General features: G+C 36.9%; 1 protein-coding gene across 1 annotated transcript; it reads left to right on the top strand.

Annotated features, from left to right (window-relative positions):
• Window positions 1–4,644: 4,644 nt before the first annotated feature.
• LOC109419877 (uncharacterized) lies at window positions 4,645–7,494 on the top strand. Its single transcript, XM_062855026.1, has 6 exons — window positions 4,645–4,818; window positions 4,954–5,038; window positions 5,741–6,682; window positions 6,742–6,981; window positions 7,038–7,196; window positions 7,262–7,494. Exons 1-6 carry the CDS (start codon window positions 4,772–4,774, stop codon window positions 7,439–7,441), a joined length of 1,653 nt encoding a protein of 550 aa, XP_062711010.1. The 5' UTR covers window positions 4,645–4,771; the 3' UTR covers window positions 7,442–7,494.
• Window positions 7,495–18,660: the final 11,166 nt, after the last annotated feature.

Here is an 18,660-nt window from a genome sequence, read left to right as displayed (position 1 = left end):
ATAGTGATTCCGCTATAATTTTTTCAAAGCATTCATGCTTCCATGAATTTTCTCAAAAATACTTTATGATTTTTTTTTAGAGAATGATTCACGGATACATTTAAAATCAGAAATTCAGAACACCTTGCGCTGTTGTGTGTTGTGCAACACTTTGAAAAAAGATCGTTTGTTGTACACAGCTGGTAGTAGCCGATCACGCGAGTTACGGAAGGTTAATGAAATTCCAAAAATGTCTTCAAGACATTTCCCTTCCCTTGACCATGCTGAGGGTGACGGGTTCGATTCCCGGTCGGTCCAGGATCTTTTCGTAAAGGAAATTTCCTTGACTTCCTTGGGCATAGAACGATATACACATGCAAAATGGTCATTGGCAGAGGAAGCTCTCAGTTAAAAACTGTGGAAGTGCTCATAGAACACTAAGCTGAGAAGCAGGCTTTGTCCCAGTGAGGACGTTACGCCAAGAAGAGGAGAGAGAGAGGATGTCATGAGGTATACCTTTTGGTTTTCTCTACCCCGCGATCCATTAGGGGCATCTGGGGTAATACGCACTGTCGAGGCAAAACGCACCCCCTTTGTTTTTCAAGGATTATCGGTTTTAGAGCTTTGAAACCTTATCAGTCTAATAGAACGTCTTAATAAATGAGCATCTGGAAAATTTTACATATCTGCGTTACGTAATTAGTGAGAAAAATGAATAAAATTGAAAAGCACGATTCTGATGTAATTTTCCCGATCGTTTGTCGAATGATTTGATGGTGAAAATCGACCAAACATCTAATGCTGTTGTGTTTATTCAGTTCATTGAGGTCAATGCTAAGCATAGGAAAAATAACTTAAACAGTAATCTACGTAAATTATATGTTTTAATCTATTTTATTTTTTGCTATTGATTGGGGCAATATGCACTCCATTCGTTGGGGCAAAACGCACCTATAGAAAACAAGCTGTTATCATATCTATGAGTGCTCTGTAAGTAATCGCAAACAAAATTGAGCTATTGTTTGTCTTAAAACCTTATAAAACATGCATTTTGTCTAAGAAGTAAAAAGATTTCTAAACTCGACGGTGCATCTTGCCTCAATGTTGTGGTGCGTCCTGCCCCTTTGTTTGAGTGCATCCTGCCCCATTGTTGTAGTGCATTTTACCCCTGTGGGGTATGAACAAAGCTGAGTAGCATTTCCCATGCGTGTATTTCCCCTAGCAAGCATCAGTGACAGCCAGCACCATGACGGGGTCGTCGTCAGTGTGATGCTGCCTCATTGACGAGTGGACTGTTGGCGGAGCAAGTCGCCATCACCGTGAGGTTCCGTATTATGCCAAGTGATTCTACTGCAGTTTGCTAAGATGGCTGGGAACGGATTGTTCCAGTGAGTTGCCCGGCATTCACATTGGCGATCCTGCCAGGAGTGCATCATAATCAATAACAAGTTAATCGTAAAATAGGTAGAATCACTTGGCATAAAAACAGTGAGAGAAAACAAATCGTTTTGGTGTGTGAAGTGTGTGGTGGTGCTGCAAACACAGTGAAGTGGGTGTTGCAATTCTGCGGTTCCTGACGAAAGCTAGAGCGCGGAAAGTTTTTGTTTTTCCAACCGCGTTCTGTTTTAGCCTTGGTTCTAGCACAAACACATGAACAAAGGCGCGGTGACGTGGTTGATTTTTGTTGTCGACTGGTAGCACGCTGGGGATAGGTGGTCGGTCGATGATTGCATGCATGTTTTCTTCATGTTCTTGCTCGGCATGAATGGTCGCGCTTTCGTTGATTCCTCGGATCGTACATGCTCGTGTTGTCGTTCGGTTGAACGGTAAATGCAAACAGGTTGATGTGCATGATGGTAGAGGTGTTTGACTATTGTGAATGTTGCCGTAAAATTCTCGCGGCGTTGGTTGGTTGGGTTGGTTTTTGCTCGGGTTTTTGGTTGGGCATATTAATGGCGTTTCGAACCGCCGAAAATTTTTCTGCATAAGGAAAATGCAGGGACGTGTAATGAAAACCGTCCAAGGAAACGGCATTTTTTGGATAACCGCCGAAAATTATTCTGCATAAAGAAAATGCAGGGACGTGTAATGAAAACCGTCCAAGGTAAAGGCGTTGTTGGATAACCGCCGACAATTTTTCTGCATAAGGAAAATGCAGGGACGTGTAATGAAAACCGTCCAAGGAAACGGCATTTTTGGATAACCGCCGTAAATTATTCTGCATAAAGAAAATGCAGGGACGTGTAGTGAAAACCGTCCAAGGTAAAGGCGTTGTTGGATAACCGCCGAAAATTTTTCTGCATAAGGAAAATGCAGGGACGTGTAATGAAAACCGTCCAAGGAAACGGCATTTTTGGATAACCGCCGAAAATTATTCTGCATAAAGAAAATGCAGGGACGTGTAGTGAAAACCGTCCAAGGTAAAGGCGTTGTTGGATAACCGCCGAAAATTTTTCTGCATATGTGTAATGAAAACCGTCCAAGGAAACGGCATTTTTTGAATAACCGCCGAAAATTATTCTGCATAAAGAAAATGCAGGGACGTGTAGTGAAAACCGTCCAAGATAAAGGCGTTGTTGGATAACCGCCGAATTTTTTTTTCTGCATAAGGAAAATACAGGAACGTGAAATAAAATCCGTCCAAGGAAATGGCGTTATTGAAAAACTGCCGAAAATTGTTTGCATCAGGAAAATGCAGCGATGTGTAAAGAAACCCGTCTAAGGAAATGGCGTTGCATGATAACTGCCGAAAGCTGTGCGGGAGAAAAATGCAGGGACGTGTAATGAAAACCGCCCATAAAAAATGCATATCGTAAAACAGTTTAAAATTCGAAGTACGCAATGAAAACATATCTACTGAAAATATGTTGTAGAACCTCTTTCGAACTCGTTTTGAAGAATCTATTTTCGTATAATGAAGGACATTTGTGTGTTATATATGGTCCATCTGTACCATCACATTGAAGCATTGAAAATGGAGTTGTATGATATACGGAATCTTTAGTCTGATAATTCTCAAATTCGTTAATCTCTTGTTTTTTTTCTTTTTTTTTTGACAAATAATTCTTACAAAATATGTTCGTTTTCGTTGAATGCGTCGAATTTTCGCAATCGTGAATAACGATTGATTTGAGTGAGAGAAAAACAGGGCCGGCTACATAACGAGATGTGCGCTAGAAGGAGAGAAGACGCATCACCCAACTGCGTGTGTTGTAGTTATTTTTATTGGAGCTCGGCAAAACCCCATAGATGATCGGTTAGCATTGCAAGTTATCAATCAAATGATATAGGTTCGATATTAACAAAAGTGAGTTTACTAAACAAAAAAGTAAATGTGGCCATTCGTCTTAATTCTTGTATCTTGAAGTGTATCTTGTTGCATTGGTGCCATAAGGATGAAGAGAACGAAATTGAGGGTTTGAGCGTAAAAATAACAAGCCTGCTAGTAAGAAAACTTTTTTTTCGGAGAAGAGGGAGAATGTGGGGTATGAACAAAGCTGAGTAGCATTTCCCATGCGTGTATTTCCCCTAGCAAGCATCAGTGACAGCCAGCACCATGACGGGGTCGTCGTCAGTGTGATGCTGCCTCATTGACGAGTGGACTGTTGGTGGAGCAAGTCGCCATCACCGTGAGGTTCCGTATTATGCCAAGTGATTCTACTGCAGTTTGCTAAGATGGCTGGGAACGGATTGTTCCAGTGAGTTGCCCGGCATTCACAACCCCGAGCAAGGGTGCATACTGCCCCGCATAAACATACGAAGCCGTAATATTAGTCTTTACAAAAAACGTTATTTTCAAGAGCTGAACTGTATTAAGGCTGAAATTTTGTTTGGTTTCTCTTAGAATGAAAGTATATGCAATGAATGCATGCATTAAACCAATAAATTATTGCCTTTTTATATGCATTTGGACGCATCTTCCTTAAGTGGTGCGTATTACCCCAGAATCCCCTATTCATTGGCAAGTTTTTAAATCAGAGAGGGAGTAAGTCCAAAATGCCAAGGTGAGGTAAAATGGCCCAACCCATAAAATAATTCCTGAAAGTGATTTGATCATTAGTATAAGTGAATTAATGGTGTTAAGATATGTTTGCATAAAACACCATTCTAATTGGCAGGCAGACAAACCTGGCCCAAATGTTTTTGATTTCCCTATGATAATTGGGAACTTACGGTTTATCTTGCTTGCAATTAAGGCTTTCTGGTGAATTTATTATCAGCCAAGTGTTTCCAAGAAGATTTAGAAACACATGGAGGTTCATGGTTGTTGATGCTTACGCTATCCGTTGTTTGGGTCATTCAAATAAAACGTCCTTCATTTAAGGGGAAGAGGTCTGAAAAAGTGTAACACTTCATGTATTCAAATACTAAAAAGTATTTTTGCGTGCCGGAGTTTTGTTTTGCCATAACCGTGAATTAAAGTTGATAAAAAGAAAAAGCGAAAATTTAACTAATTTATAGATACTTGACAGTCAAAAAACACATAAAGCAATCTGTTCCAATCAATCATTGAACAATCCTAAGCAAAAGTGAACTGTTCCAATTGGAAAACCGAATCCAATAGGAAAAGCTCACCCAATATGAAAACATTGCTTTAATTCACAGCACGCGGCCCGTAGTACACATACAAGCTCATGTGCCGGTTCCGTAGCCGAGATTGTTTTCAGTCTACTGTTGACAATCAACAGAGCAAGATATAGAGTAAGAGCATTGATTGATTCTCGTCCTGTAGAAATTTAAGATTATATTCTTATGAAATTAAGCTGCCTTACACTACAAGTGATAACCAACCATGTTTTACCCAACAAAAATGTCACGTCCCGTCGTTATTGATAACAGGTAAGTGGAAAGTGCTCAACAAAAAACACCTCTTTCAAGTTGAACGGAAGTTACATCGTACGTAATAAAGTTTATAAAAAGATTTCGCAATATGAGCCATCATCGGATAATAAAACTTCACGTTTGGTTTTATAGTGACCCAAGGTACATCTTGCTGAATGGTGAACGGTACCGACGCTACTGGACACATCCAGTGACTGCCGAATCGCTTCCGGACTATGTAAGTGCATTTTAATTTTGAACTTTGACGCAAATTCAGCGGATAGAGAACAAATTTATATTAAAAATCGAATAGTTAAGTAGGGATATTTTTGAACCATTGGTAGAGGTAATGCTACTTGTTTCGAGTATCAACAGTTCCCGCATTGTACAGTCTGAATATGAATCACAGGACGGAAGAAAAGATTTAGCGATATTGCATCATTCAAACAAGCAAAAACTCGTCATAGATAAGCTACCTAGATAAGATAGAACGTTATCACGATATTGCTAATTGCAGCACATCCCGTTTAACGACACATTGAGATTTGAATGTGACTACTTCTAGGAAAAGATAACAATTTGTATACAAAATAAACATCTGAGCTGGGTGCATGGGCAAGGGGTTCTATATTGGACACTTAACGTTTATTACTCAATTATTTTTAGAACGATTAATTTGAATTTTTTACACGGGTATGTGGTAGAGCAAACCTGGAACGAGTAATCAGTGAGATGCTGTATCTCACTGTATATCAAAAATCCTTGCCAAATGGGTAAACATTGATCGAGTTAGGTATAAGCGAAAAGTCCAGGATTATAAACAACGTAGCCTCCAAAGACGTGTATGCGTTGGAAACTCTTTACTGTTCAATAGTGCGTAGTACACTGGAATATAAGTTTTATAGAATACAGTAACAACTTCAATTTTCTTTATTCCCAGCTGCTTGAAAAAATCCTGAAACGATTAGACTGGTCCGACGTGCATTCAGCGATGCTCGTAAACAAATCCTGGATGAACACGGTGCTCGGTGTTCAGCGATGGTTTGACGGCGGAGAACCACTATCAGCTGAATGGCGATTGAATGTTGTACCACATGCGGATGAGAATGACACAGACTATCAACATTTCAAACTTGAGGAATATCATCACACACTCATGCAAACTCGTCGGCAGTACAAACATATGACAATCTATTGGGGTGATTGGGAACGATGCAACAAAACCAATCTGGTGAAGGATCAAATGCTTGTAGATATCATCAGGCGTTTTCATCAAACTCTGGTTTCGCTAAGAATAACGTCCGGAAGGTACGAAATGCCACCTTGGACAATGAGTGATATCTTGAGAATGTGCACAAATCTAAAATGCTTAGACCTAAATGGAATGCAGGCAGTATCCAGATACGACTTTTGCAATTTAGATACATACAGAACTAGAATAAATACGCTTTACGACTGCAATCAAGTGTTCAGTCCCAATCCAAATGGTTCAAACATATTCACCAACGTAACCACCCTCCAGGTGAAGATATCTCCGTCAAATAAGCTGAAAGACCTACTGCACAAGTTAAGTCCCCAACTGGTTCAACTTTCCTTGAGTTGGGAACTGAACAAGAAAGAGCAAGTCGCTCTACCCAACGACGAGTTCCCACTTTTGGAGACCCTGATTCTGTCTAGCGAAAGAGTCGGACCCGACAACCAGCTTGGCCGGTTCTTGCAAAGAATGCCACAACTGAAGGCACTAACGCTGTCCCCACATAGGGAGAACCACATTTCCGTACTACATTGGGTGAATCCAGAAAGTTTGCGCCATCTTGACGTGTGGACGGGGTCTTTATGTCCAAAGAAATTCGCGTTCATCGCGAAGTTTCCCCACCTTGAGGTAAGATGCGAATATTTATGAATAGTAGACTAGTAGTATGCTGACACTTCGTTTTTCAGAGTCTTTCCATCAGAGGATCGTATGCAATGCCAAATGGACCGAAAAAGGATGGGATCGTGTTCCGGAATGTCACGCGACTGGCACTGTTTGACCATGAATGGCGACTGCATTTGAATAGTATTATGGTATTTTTCCCTAACCTAGTCGAACTGGAGCTAGAAGCTAAGGAAACTTGGGGCCCGGCTGACGCTCGTTCCATCAGCAACAACACTTCGCTAAAGCGGTTGATTGTTAATGAGGTAAACTTTGCTGAAATGTTTACTAATAGAAAAATAATGAAACGTTTATTCATCAGGGACTTGATACGTTGGAAGTGTTCATGGAATTTTGCGGTGAACTGAAAGTACCGGAATTGACTGTTACTACGCAAAGTAATGCCTTTGTCGTGCAACCCTTATCTAAACCACTGGTACAAGCACTGCACATTCGCAAGATGTCCATTTACGCTTATATGGTTTGTATAAAGATATGATTACTATTATCGCAAATTCTAATAAAACATACATACTTTTCCCACAGATTGACCCGGCCATTTACAAACCAATGATGCAATCAATGCCAAAGTTAAGAAAGCTGGAGCTGACGTTGCAGCTGCCTTGTGATAATAAAGTTTATAAAAGGATCATTGCAAAATTTCCATTGTGTGACACCGTACGGAAAACCTATCAAAAGTATAAGCCAGTCTTTGATAACACTTAGGACCATTTTTGGAAATCAAAAATCAAAGTTCTGCACTGAAATGTGATCATGCACTCTGCATATAAAACAGAAGATCCACTATGGGATAGTTAAACATAGTAAGAAACCAGAAAATCTAACTTTGTGATAATAAAGTCGAATAAATATATATATTTCTATCGCACCCGGAAATAATTGATATTTTCCTAATTGTGACAACCAATAGCATCACGTATTTTTCATGAAGCTTTGCAGAACAGCATCATCATTGTTCTTGTACGATGCTATTTTCGTGAGCTGCTTTGGTTGGTTGTCAACAACGAGACCGCCCTCACGGTGCACCGTCGACCCTATACGACCCAACGCAATGAGCGTTGTTTGTTACTCTTTTTCGTCGTTAACTCCTTGCAGTCAAACCGTCCTTTTTCTCGCTATTGTGTGCTCATCACGATTCATCGTTGGCAGAAAACTGTACATGTTTGTGTTTTGCCATAGCCGCCGTAGAACGCCTTGACATTCCTCTTAAAACTCCCTGAAACTCTCTTGGAAGTTTAATGAAATCTCTACTCAGAAAATTCCTGAAACAATTTCAAAACTCCTTGAAATGGCTTGAAACTCTTTTAATCCTTATGTGGCCGACAGGGTACCCACCCGGGTACCCAGCGCCCATTTAAAAAGCACGGTGTAGAAAAAAGCAAAAAGTTTGTCGCACACGTAACGGTTAAACCATCCTTGAAATCTTCTGAACCAGCTTCTAAACCCCCTGAAACTTTCTCAAGACCTTTGAAGCTCCCCTGAAACCTCCGAAACCACTCTGAAACTTCCTGAAATGTCTTGGAACCCCTTGAAAAAATGCCTTTAAAGCATTCCTGGAACATTTTTGCTGATCGACGGTACCGGTGACTGCCACGGTACAACCTAGACTGAAGCAACCGAATGTCGCCTCAGCTTACGCGCAGAATCTCGAGGCAGCGTGGCCACACGAGGGCGAGTTCGATGAGGCCCCTCAAGAGAGCTGCTGGAGCAATCCACGTCGCATGCAAGAGCACCTCGGGCACATGGAAAGAAGTCGATGGAACGCATGGCTCGACGAGGAATGCAGAGCGATTTTGGAGGAAAAGAATGCATCGCAGGCGGTAATGCTGCAGCAAGGTACCCGGCAGAACGTGAAACGTTACAAACAGAAGCGAGAACAGCAGACCAGCCTTTTTCAGGGTACCGTCTGGAAGAAGCGAAGTGCGAAAAAATGGAACTTCTGTGCCGTTAAGAAGTTCTACCAAAAGCTCAACACATCCAGAAATATACAGGGATAAGGAAGGGAGCCTCTAGACGGACGCACGTGAGATACATGTGAAAAATAGCTTCTCTGTGGGGAGCGGATCTGGTGTGATGGTTAGAACACTTGACTATCACGCCGAGGACCTGGGATCGAATCCCACTCCCGACATACTCGCAAAATGCGAGTTCTTCCTTCGGAAGGGAAGTAAAGCGTGGGTCCCGAGATGAACTAGCCTAGGGCTAAAAATCTCGTTAATACAGATCAAAAAAAAGCTTCTCTGTGAAATTTGGAATTGTTCTTGCCCTACTCTTTCTTATATAAATTGCCAAGGGTTTTAATGTTTTTGCGCCCTCCATTGCGTTTAAGGGAGTAATTTTTCGTATTTTCAGTACAAAGCGGATGAGCATCTAGCATATGAATCTTGGCTAATGGGAAATGTAAGAAAACCTTGGTTTCTAATTGTTTCGCTCTTTAATACTTGCATAAAAATCTCTTTTGTGATATGAAATTTTTTTCCTTCTCTCTGTTAAATTTAAAAAATATCTTATGATCTTATCTATTTTTTGAGCCTATAGACAAGTAATAAATTTCTCATTTATAATATAAGAATATACTATTTCACGTCCCTAAGATATCTGAATAACCTATATGGCCATTTCCAAGTTTGTGCACCCTCATATATGAACAAATAACTGTGATATTGAATTTCTTCCGCTGTCCCACATATACGATTAGGTATTTCCGAATTATTGTTTTTTTTTTCACATGTTTGCGCACTCTCCAATTTGATTTTTTAAATTTTGAAAAACGTATTGATTTTTTGATTTCATACGAAAGAGCACCTTTTTCTGAGCCACTATGATTTTTTTTCAGATTTTTTGAAATTTATTTTGGTATTAAAAATCAATTTCAAAGAAATTTTTATAAATCATCTTTTGACAGCTGGACAACTGCTTGACAGCTCCGCCCAGTACAAAATGCGACGAGGGGTAATTTGACAAATCGCTCCCATGCAAATTTCAAATTGATTCATGACAAACTTCAAAATTCGTAAAAATTTGGATTTCGGCTCAGTTTGGCATACAGATTCAGAATATGGGTCATTCCGCGCCAAGTGACCGACCGCTTGCAATCGACCATCACGGATTTGAACCAAATTTGGCTGAAACATTTGTTTAGATGGAAAAAGAAAAAATCCAAATTTTGGTGCCGATCGGATCACCCCTCGGCCCGTGGCAGCACCCCTCGTTTTGGACGATATGAAAATTATCCTCTCTTTCTTTTATTTTTTATCATTGAAACGATTGCACATACACATTTTCGACCTTCGGCTTTTTTAAAAGAAATCGTTCAGGGAATCCAGAAAAAATATTTTTTTTGATACAGTCTTGCCAGATAACATATTTTTCAATTTTAAAACTAAAAATCGATTTTTCTCAATATACTTATATTTTGATTTTAAAAATTTTGATTCCATCGTGTTTATCAGACGTTTCCGATCGAAAAAGCTTAACTCCCCAAGGTTATTTGCGTCGTTCCTGAGATATAGCGTTTTTAGGAAAAATATTCATTTTTTTTATATAAAGTATCATATAAAATCAGGTGCAGTTTATAAATTTCGTAAAAAAAACTTTGTTCTATGCCATATAAAGACGTTTTGTGCTGATTTGAACAATATCGAGTATGAGAAGGATTTAAAAAAATGTGACAGTGTTGCCAGTTCATCAATTATGAGTCTTTCGTAATGGACTAGCATAACCTGTTGAACTAAAAAAATGTATCTATTGAGATCATCAATTCTAAACAAGTTCCATATATTATAACATTATCTGAACGGAAGTGCTTCCAAATATGTAAAATTTATTGTAGAAATCTTAATTTTACTTGAACTTTAGTATGAAATCTAATTAACAAGCCAGAAGTATTTTTTTACTTAGGTTTAGCACATTTGGCAACATTGACGTAAAATATATTCAGGAACACATTTGATGAGTGTATTTATAAGCAACAGTGCTGAAAATGTCACTTCGATATAACTACATTCAATGGCCCACAGCTAACTTCAGAAGCTGAACCTGGAAATATGGAATACGATAAAATATGAAGTATGACATCTTTTGGAATTAGATGATATTAGATACTACGCATCGTCACGCAACTGGTAGCTCAGACTTCAGTATTTTTATTTAATATTCGAAGGTTCAACATCTTATAAAAATCCCTGTAAAAATATCTTTTGATTGATTTTAACGGCAGTGTTGCCATGTTCTCGGTCACTTCATATGAAATGACCCATATGGAATTATCTTAACATCCCTAAAAAGCCAATTTATGAAAAAAAAAATGCTTTGTGGATGTTTGAAGCTGTAGCGCCCCCAAAGGTGTAATTAAAACTCTTCTGGAACGGGGAATTAGGATTTTTTTATTCCACTTTTGCGCTCACGAAAGAAAAACTTCCTTTCTGACATTTCCAATGTGAATATCACAGTGATTTGTGCCTCCATACCTAATGAAAATTTCTCTCGCAAAATTCCCTCTAAAGTTCTTCTACGAGCTCTTCAAAATATAATCAAGGATTTATTCCGAAATTATCTCAGGGGACTACTTACAGTCTTACAGGGATTAATTTAGATATTTCACTCGATATTCCTCTGAAATGTCCTCCTCTTAAAAGAATATTTTAGAAAATGCATGGATTGCAATAGATCGCCGCAAAAGTTATTTGAGAGATTGCTCCAGAAAACTGTCGATGGATTGACTTGAAAACCATGCATGAATATTTTCAGAAATTCATCCAAAATTCCTCCATAAATTCTTCAAGCGGTTCCTTCAGATCCAGATCTCTGGGATTTTGCAAGAACTACTGCCAGAAATGCCCTCGAAGACTTCTCTGAGAACTCCTTGAGGAATTCTTTCATATAATTCCTTTAGAATATAATTAGTTTATTTCAGAATTTTCTTAAAAGTTTTCTATAGAAGATCTTTTTTAATATCTTCCCTGGATTGCTTTTTATACTGCCCAACGGATTCATATAGCAAATCGTAGGTTTTCACGGATTATTTTAAAATTCATTATGAACAGCCTCTAGAAATTTCGCCAAAAATTCGTCTAAAAAAGCATCCATGGATTTTCTTACGAATGTTCCCATAGTATTTTTTTAGAAATTCGTGCGAGAGTTCCACACGAGAGTTCCACAGATTCCTTCAGAAAAAGCATTCAGCAGTTCATTAAAAGAGTCATAAGTTCTTCCACAAGTTTCTCCAAGAAATTCTTTCGAAAATCTTCCATAGACTTTCTCAGAAATTCTTACAAAATTTCTCCATCAATTTGTCCAAGGATTGAAGTTCTAGGAATTCTTCTGTGGATTTTCCCAAAAAAAATCCTTGGATTCCTTCAGAAATTTCCAAAAGTTTGGGGTCACTATCGTAAAACATGGAAAAGTGATTTATCTTCGTCATCTATTGTTTAATTTTAATTCTTTTTGGCTCATTTCAAAGATAATTAACTAATTTTACGTTTGATGTCTTTAACTTAACGTATTTAACGTTTTTTGTATATTAAAATGTTATGAAAAGTTAACACATTTCACCACATTTGAAAAAAAATGTGGCAACTTTACGTTAAGTTTTAGAAATTTACAGCAAATATGTGTGGTTCAATGTCTATGCAGTAAGTACCATTCATTATGTTTCAAATAAGCCAAGAAGAATTAAAATTGGACGAAAGATTTTTATTATCTTTATTGTCGAGATTTTCAGCCCAGGGCTGGTTCATCTCAGAAACGATGAAAGATGACAAAGATATCTACAAATCAATTTTCCATGTTTTTCGATAGTGACCCTAAACTTTTGGCCGATACACCTTTTTGAGGGGTGACCCCAAACTTTTGGTCGATGACATCAAGGGCTAATTTACTTAATAACTTTTTTTTCTAGATTTTTTAGCTAAGTTCTGTAAAAAGCAGTTGAAAGCTAAAAGAAAATAGGTTATATTACCGCTCTCATCTTAAAATTTGGTCGACCCAATTTCCAAAGACACTGTCGTAAGTTTATATTCATTTTTTAAAAAAAATTGGCAACTTTTGGTTAAATTTACATACAATTTTTTTTGAAAAAGTTTTTTTTAAATCATGATCAAATATTCTTTGACTTATTATCTTTTAAATGAAACCAAGGCTTTTGAAATCAGACGCAAATTGGCGAAGATATGGCCTTACAAAATGACATGTTTTTGAGGGGGTGACCCAAACTTTTGATCGGGAGTTTAGAATTACATTGAAAATTCTTCTAGCTATTCGTTAACAAAATGTCAGAATTTTCAATTTGATATTCTTATAAAGATGTTTTTCATAAATTATTTCAGTAGTTTCTTCAAGAAATTTTTCACAGATACATTCAGAAATTCTTTCAGGTATTTATTCATGTAGTCCATCAGAAATATGTTCAGGAATTACTCTTCGAATTCCTTTGAAAATTTCCGCATGGTTGTGTCCATGGATTCTTTTAGCGATTCTTCCGGAACATGCAGCGGAAATTCATACAGAGATTGTTGCGTTCTTACTTCCAGTGATTAAGGCCGGAATGCCTCTCGAGATTCAAGCAGAGATTCCTTTCGGATTTTTTCCACATAAGTATTTTCCCAGATTTATCCATTTCCTTCAAGAATAACTCCAAGAATTTCACAACTGATTTTTTATTAATTCATACAGAAATTATTCCTACGAATTTCTAAAGAAATTTCTCTAAAAATGTCTCATTTTATTTCTAGATAACAGACGCTTATCTAGGCCTTTCTCAAGGATTTTTTATAAGAATACTTTTATAAAATCATCCAAGTATTTTATCAGAGCAATTCATCAGAAATTTTTCTGAAAAACCCCTTATTCATTTTGTCTAGGAATTCCGCCAAAGCTTTTCAGATAAGTTTCTCCGGGTATTCTCCCAAGAATCTCATCCAATCCTGGGATTCCTTCAAGTATTTTCCTGGGGATTCTTCAGATATTCCTCCAGAAATGTATTTCAACTTCCTGAAATTATCATAAGAGTAATTCCTGGATTAATGCTTAGGATAATACCTAAGAGAATATCTGCGGAAACTTTCAATGAATCCTCCTTAGTTTCTGAGGAATAAAAATGATGGCAGGCTTCCGCAAGTAATTCAAGAAAAAAACTACTTGAGGATTTTTGGAAAGATTTGCTGGAGATATCCGAGGAGGAATTTATGAAGGAATCTTGAAATAATCTGCATAAATCCCAACAGACATCACATACAAAGGTACTGATGGAATACTACATCAATTAATTTCTGAGGGGTTCCTCGAGGATTTCCTGGAGGAATCTTTGGAAGAGCACCTGAAGATACTTCTAAAGGAATTCTCAGAAATAAAATCATGAACAAGTTCTGAAGCTACTACTGTTATATAGACAAACACTGAATAAATATAAAACAATAATGTTGAAGAAATGTTTGAAAGAAGAACAGGGATTAAATAACCTCTGCAGTTATTCATAGAAAAAAAAATCTTTGAAAAATGTCAAGAAAAGATTCTGTAGTAATTTCTACAGATATTATTGAGAGAACCATTGGGAAAAAATATGGAAGAATCCCTGAAGAAAGTGTTGAACTATTCCAATGAAATTCAAGTAAGAATTTCTAAAAAAAATCTGAATTTCTGAAGGAAAGTCTTAGAAAAATTTCCAAGTTTTTGAAAGAATCTCCGAAAAAATATTTCTCCTAAAGTTGCATCTTTTAAAAAAATGTTTGAAAAGTTTTGTGGAGAAATTCCTAGATGGATTTAATAAAAAATAACCAGAATAATTTTTCAGAAGAAATCCCAAAAAAACAGGTAAGAACTCTGATAATATTTCTGAAAAAAAAATCCTTCAGAAATGTTCAAAGAAACACATGGAATGATGCAAGCATTGTCTATTGTATCAATTCTTGAAAGGATTTCCCAAAGATCCTTTAGGGAGGAAACCCGTGCTTGAAAATGGTGCACGGGGCTCCTCAGAAATTGATGATTTGTTTGTGAAATTTCTTAAGAAATACCTGAAGAAGTCCACAGGAAAATTCTTGAAGGAATTCATGGATGAATCTCTGGAGGAAATGTTCAAATGCATGGACAGAAATGTATTAAAATAGAGATGCCAAGAAGAATTATTGCCTAAATCATTCTAGGAAATCTGGCGAAAATCTTTTTTTTTTGTTATAATTCCAGAAACATTAATAAATCATGGAAAATCCCCAAAGGAGTTTCTGGCGGTGTTCATGGAAGTAATCTTGCATAATTTTCTAGGCATTTTGGGAAGAATTCTTGCTGAACTCATAGAAGGAATTGCAGCAAGAATGACCTTTCCACGACAGTAACAGAATAATTTCGAAAAATAATTATTGCATGGAGGGGTTTTCCGTGAATCCTAATAAGGCACAATAATGAAGTAGTTTCCTTGGGGGCTTACCTGTGAAATGGGCGATGAAATTTGGAAAATTTAAGTAACCAGCTTTGATTTTACCATGACAGCACTGTTCGCCAATCTTGTTCAATAGCACAATATATTTGACTGGAAACCCTGGGGGTAACTCGGAGGAAATCATCGCCTCAAACCGGAAGGATCTTCGAAACTATATAGAATGGTGAGTCAAAAATGTTGAAAATATTTATCATGGTCTAGAACTCTTTTCCATCTAGAAGAATTATAATTATCCAACTCGGCAAGCCTCGATGAATGTACGACTCGTGCTGTAAAAATCTTCATTTTGCACTTCGTTGCATAAATAACTATTGCTTTTAATTTTGCTGCCGATAATGTACGAAAATATTTTGAAGTATTTTTTCATCGATGGGTAATTTCAGGAATTTCTATCGGAATTCTCATGTTTTTTTTTAATTGAAGAATTTAATTTTGCTTAGAAAATTTTCGACATATTCAAATGCAGATCTGTTTTAATATTTCATAGAAAAGCTTATCAATAACTTAAAGCAGATTATTTAAAACGTTTCAGTGTACACTTTTTTTAAGAAAAATGTTCTTGGTAAATTTTAAGAAAAAGTTCTTAAAATTTTCATCCTGAATTAGCCCTCCCCAAATTTTATTTATTATTATCTAAATATATTTTTTCGTCATCTAAAATCGGTCTAAACATGTTTTGGAAGGTGAATCTTTTTAATTCGCGATTTTCTGGATTTTAGTTTGAGATTTTTCCAATCTTTATTTTGGAATATCCCTACACTTTTATAGTTTTCCTGAAAGCCTATTTGAGATACCGAATTTTTTAAGACAAAATCATTTGGAGATTTTGTGATTACTGTTAAAATATTTTTATTTTTAACTTTTTCTATGGAAAATTGATTTTCCGTTTAATTTTAGGAATAAATATTCCAAAATGCATTCAACTTCCGTTAACACTTTAACTATACTAGAATGATGAAACAAAAAAATTAAAATATGGTAATTGTTCCGATTCAATACAAAAGAAACAATTACAACTAAAAGGCAACCAAAACATAAAATGCTCAAACTATACCCCGTCCAAAGGCAGGGTTGGGTATTAGAGGGTTAAGCATATGACGAATATGGCAAACACCCAACAAAATCTAAGACTTCCTTGTGGAAACGGCAGAAGATATTTGTGGAGCAATCCTAGCAGATCTTGGAGGAATTTGAAAAGTTTCGCAATCATTTTCCGTAACAATCGACTTTGTTAATTCAAAATTCTTTCGAAATTTCTGTAAAATATTTTACAGAAACTTCACAGAAAATTCTACTGAAAAATAAAGACAGAAATTCCATCATTGATTTCTGCTAAAATCCCTTCAAAAATTTCTACATATTAGATGTTCTGCTAAAATAATTTTTGAAACACATGCTGGCCAAACTTCAAGAAGAAACGAAATTCCCATCCATTTCTCCATGAAGATTGGCCAGATTTCTTTTCAAAAAATATTTTGAAAGTTCGTCAGAAACTTCTGCCACAGCCTCGCTAGTGCTTTTTAACCCATTTCCGCCCAGTGATCTATTTATAGATCAGATGCCTCGAACGCCCAGTGATCTATTTATAGATAAGTAACTTTTGCGATAACTGCGGAGAAATGAAGCATTTTGGAAGACTGGTGTCTTCAGCAAAGTTGTTGAGGAGATCAAGGACTCTCCGATAGAACGTTATTTAGTACGAATTCGATCCAGTAGGTGGCGCTAGTGATCATGAAACATTGTGCTTTTATAGGTGTTTCGTCAACAGCCATTGCCAATATCGTCGCGCTCGTATCTTGAGAGTCCAACTACATAGAAAAGTCTTCAGCAAAGTTGATCATGATATCAACCCAAGTAACACACTTGTCACAGAAGAGTCACGGTGGCGCAGGTTTTGTTGCGCAGAAGTCACTGTGACTTACTTCTAACAAATAAACACTTACTTGCTAGAAGTTAGGCACAGTGACGTCTGCGCAACAAAACCTGCGCCGCCGTGACTCTTCTGTGACAAGTGTGTTACTTGGGAAGAGCTATTTGATAGAGAATTATATGGTTCATTCCAGGTTTATCCGCTAGGTGGCGTAAGTGAGCCCTACATTCTCAACTTCTGTATCTCGAGAATCAGACTAAAGGGTGTCCACGATAAAATTGGCAAACAGAAAATATTGTATAACTTTTGATTGCGTTCGCCAAAATAGCTTATTATTTTGACCATGAATAGTATATTATGGGTAGCTAATACCATAAAATTTTCATTAAAATCGGATGAGCATTGGCGGAGATATCGTTGAAACAAGGGAATTGCCACTTGAGAATCTTGTGCAAACAAATATTTTGGAAAACATCACTTTTTTGCCGTTTCAACTCTGGCGCCAAAAATACTAAACCGATTTCAATGAAAATGTTTATGTACTTAAAATATGTATGTAGAAGTAATTTGTCAAAATTTCATTCAATTTGATCATACCGTTAAAAAGTTATAGCCATATATGTCGCACTATGTCACAATAAGCAGATGTGGTTTTTGGTATAGTGAAATTCAAACTGCTCTTACTTTGAAAGTACTCAACAAAAATGACTGAAATGTTCACTGTAAACAGTTTAGCACAACAATTTAACACTGTCGAACTAAAAACACACGCGGAACTAAAAATGGTCAAAAAGTACCTAAAATTTACCTTGAAGCGATTTGAGCTTTGGATATTTACTAGAAAAAGTACTACACCGATTTCGATCAAGTTTTCACCACATAATTGATACTATGTTAAGAATATCGAGCGAAATTTTCAAACGTTTTCATGAGGTGACAAAAAAGTTATAGCCTTAGCAATTTTTTGAAATGGGTGCCCAAATTTTCTAAAATCTCATTTTATGATATCGAGAATATCTGCGCCAATACTGAACCGATTTTAATGAAAGTTTTATGGTATAAGCTACACATAATATACTATTCATGGTCAAAATAAGCTATTTTGGCGAACGCAATCAAAAGTTATACAATATTTTCTGTGTGCCAATTTCATCGTGGACACCCTTTACATAGAAAATTTTCGTCGTCGGCAAAGTTGATCAGTACATCAAGGATAGTGAACTAGTTGGTTCTGGGTTTATCCGGTAGGTGGTGATAGTGAGCTCTAAACATTCTGAATTTCTGTATCTCGAGATTGTGGTATAATTCGCGCGTTAATGGATTAAGGTTCAATTCCAGATATATAGCTTATAGTAATCCATTTATTTAAAATATTGCACCTGGAATTCTTCTAAACAGAATCTACAAAACGATACCATTTTATTTTCTGCCTATATCAACGAGAGTAATTTTTTTTTCCATAAGAATAATACGTTAATACTTTTTCGTAAAAATTGTTAACATTATTTTCCCGATATGCTTTTGTTTTTATTCTATATGAGCAAAAATATATCCTGCACAAAGAGGGCCTCCACAAAACTGTGGCCCCGGGTCTCCACATTTGGTAATGCGGCTCTGTTC

Source organism: Aedes albopictus, chromosome 2 (assembly GCF_035046485.1).
Source record: "Aedes albopictus strain Foshan chromosome 2, AalbF5, whole genome shotgun sequence".
NCBI lineage: Eukaryota > Metazoa > Arthropoda > Insecta > Diptera > Culicidae > Aedes > Aedes albopictus.
This window is presented reverse-complemented; position numbering and strand designations above follow the sequence as displayed.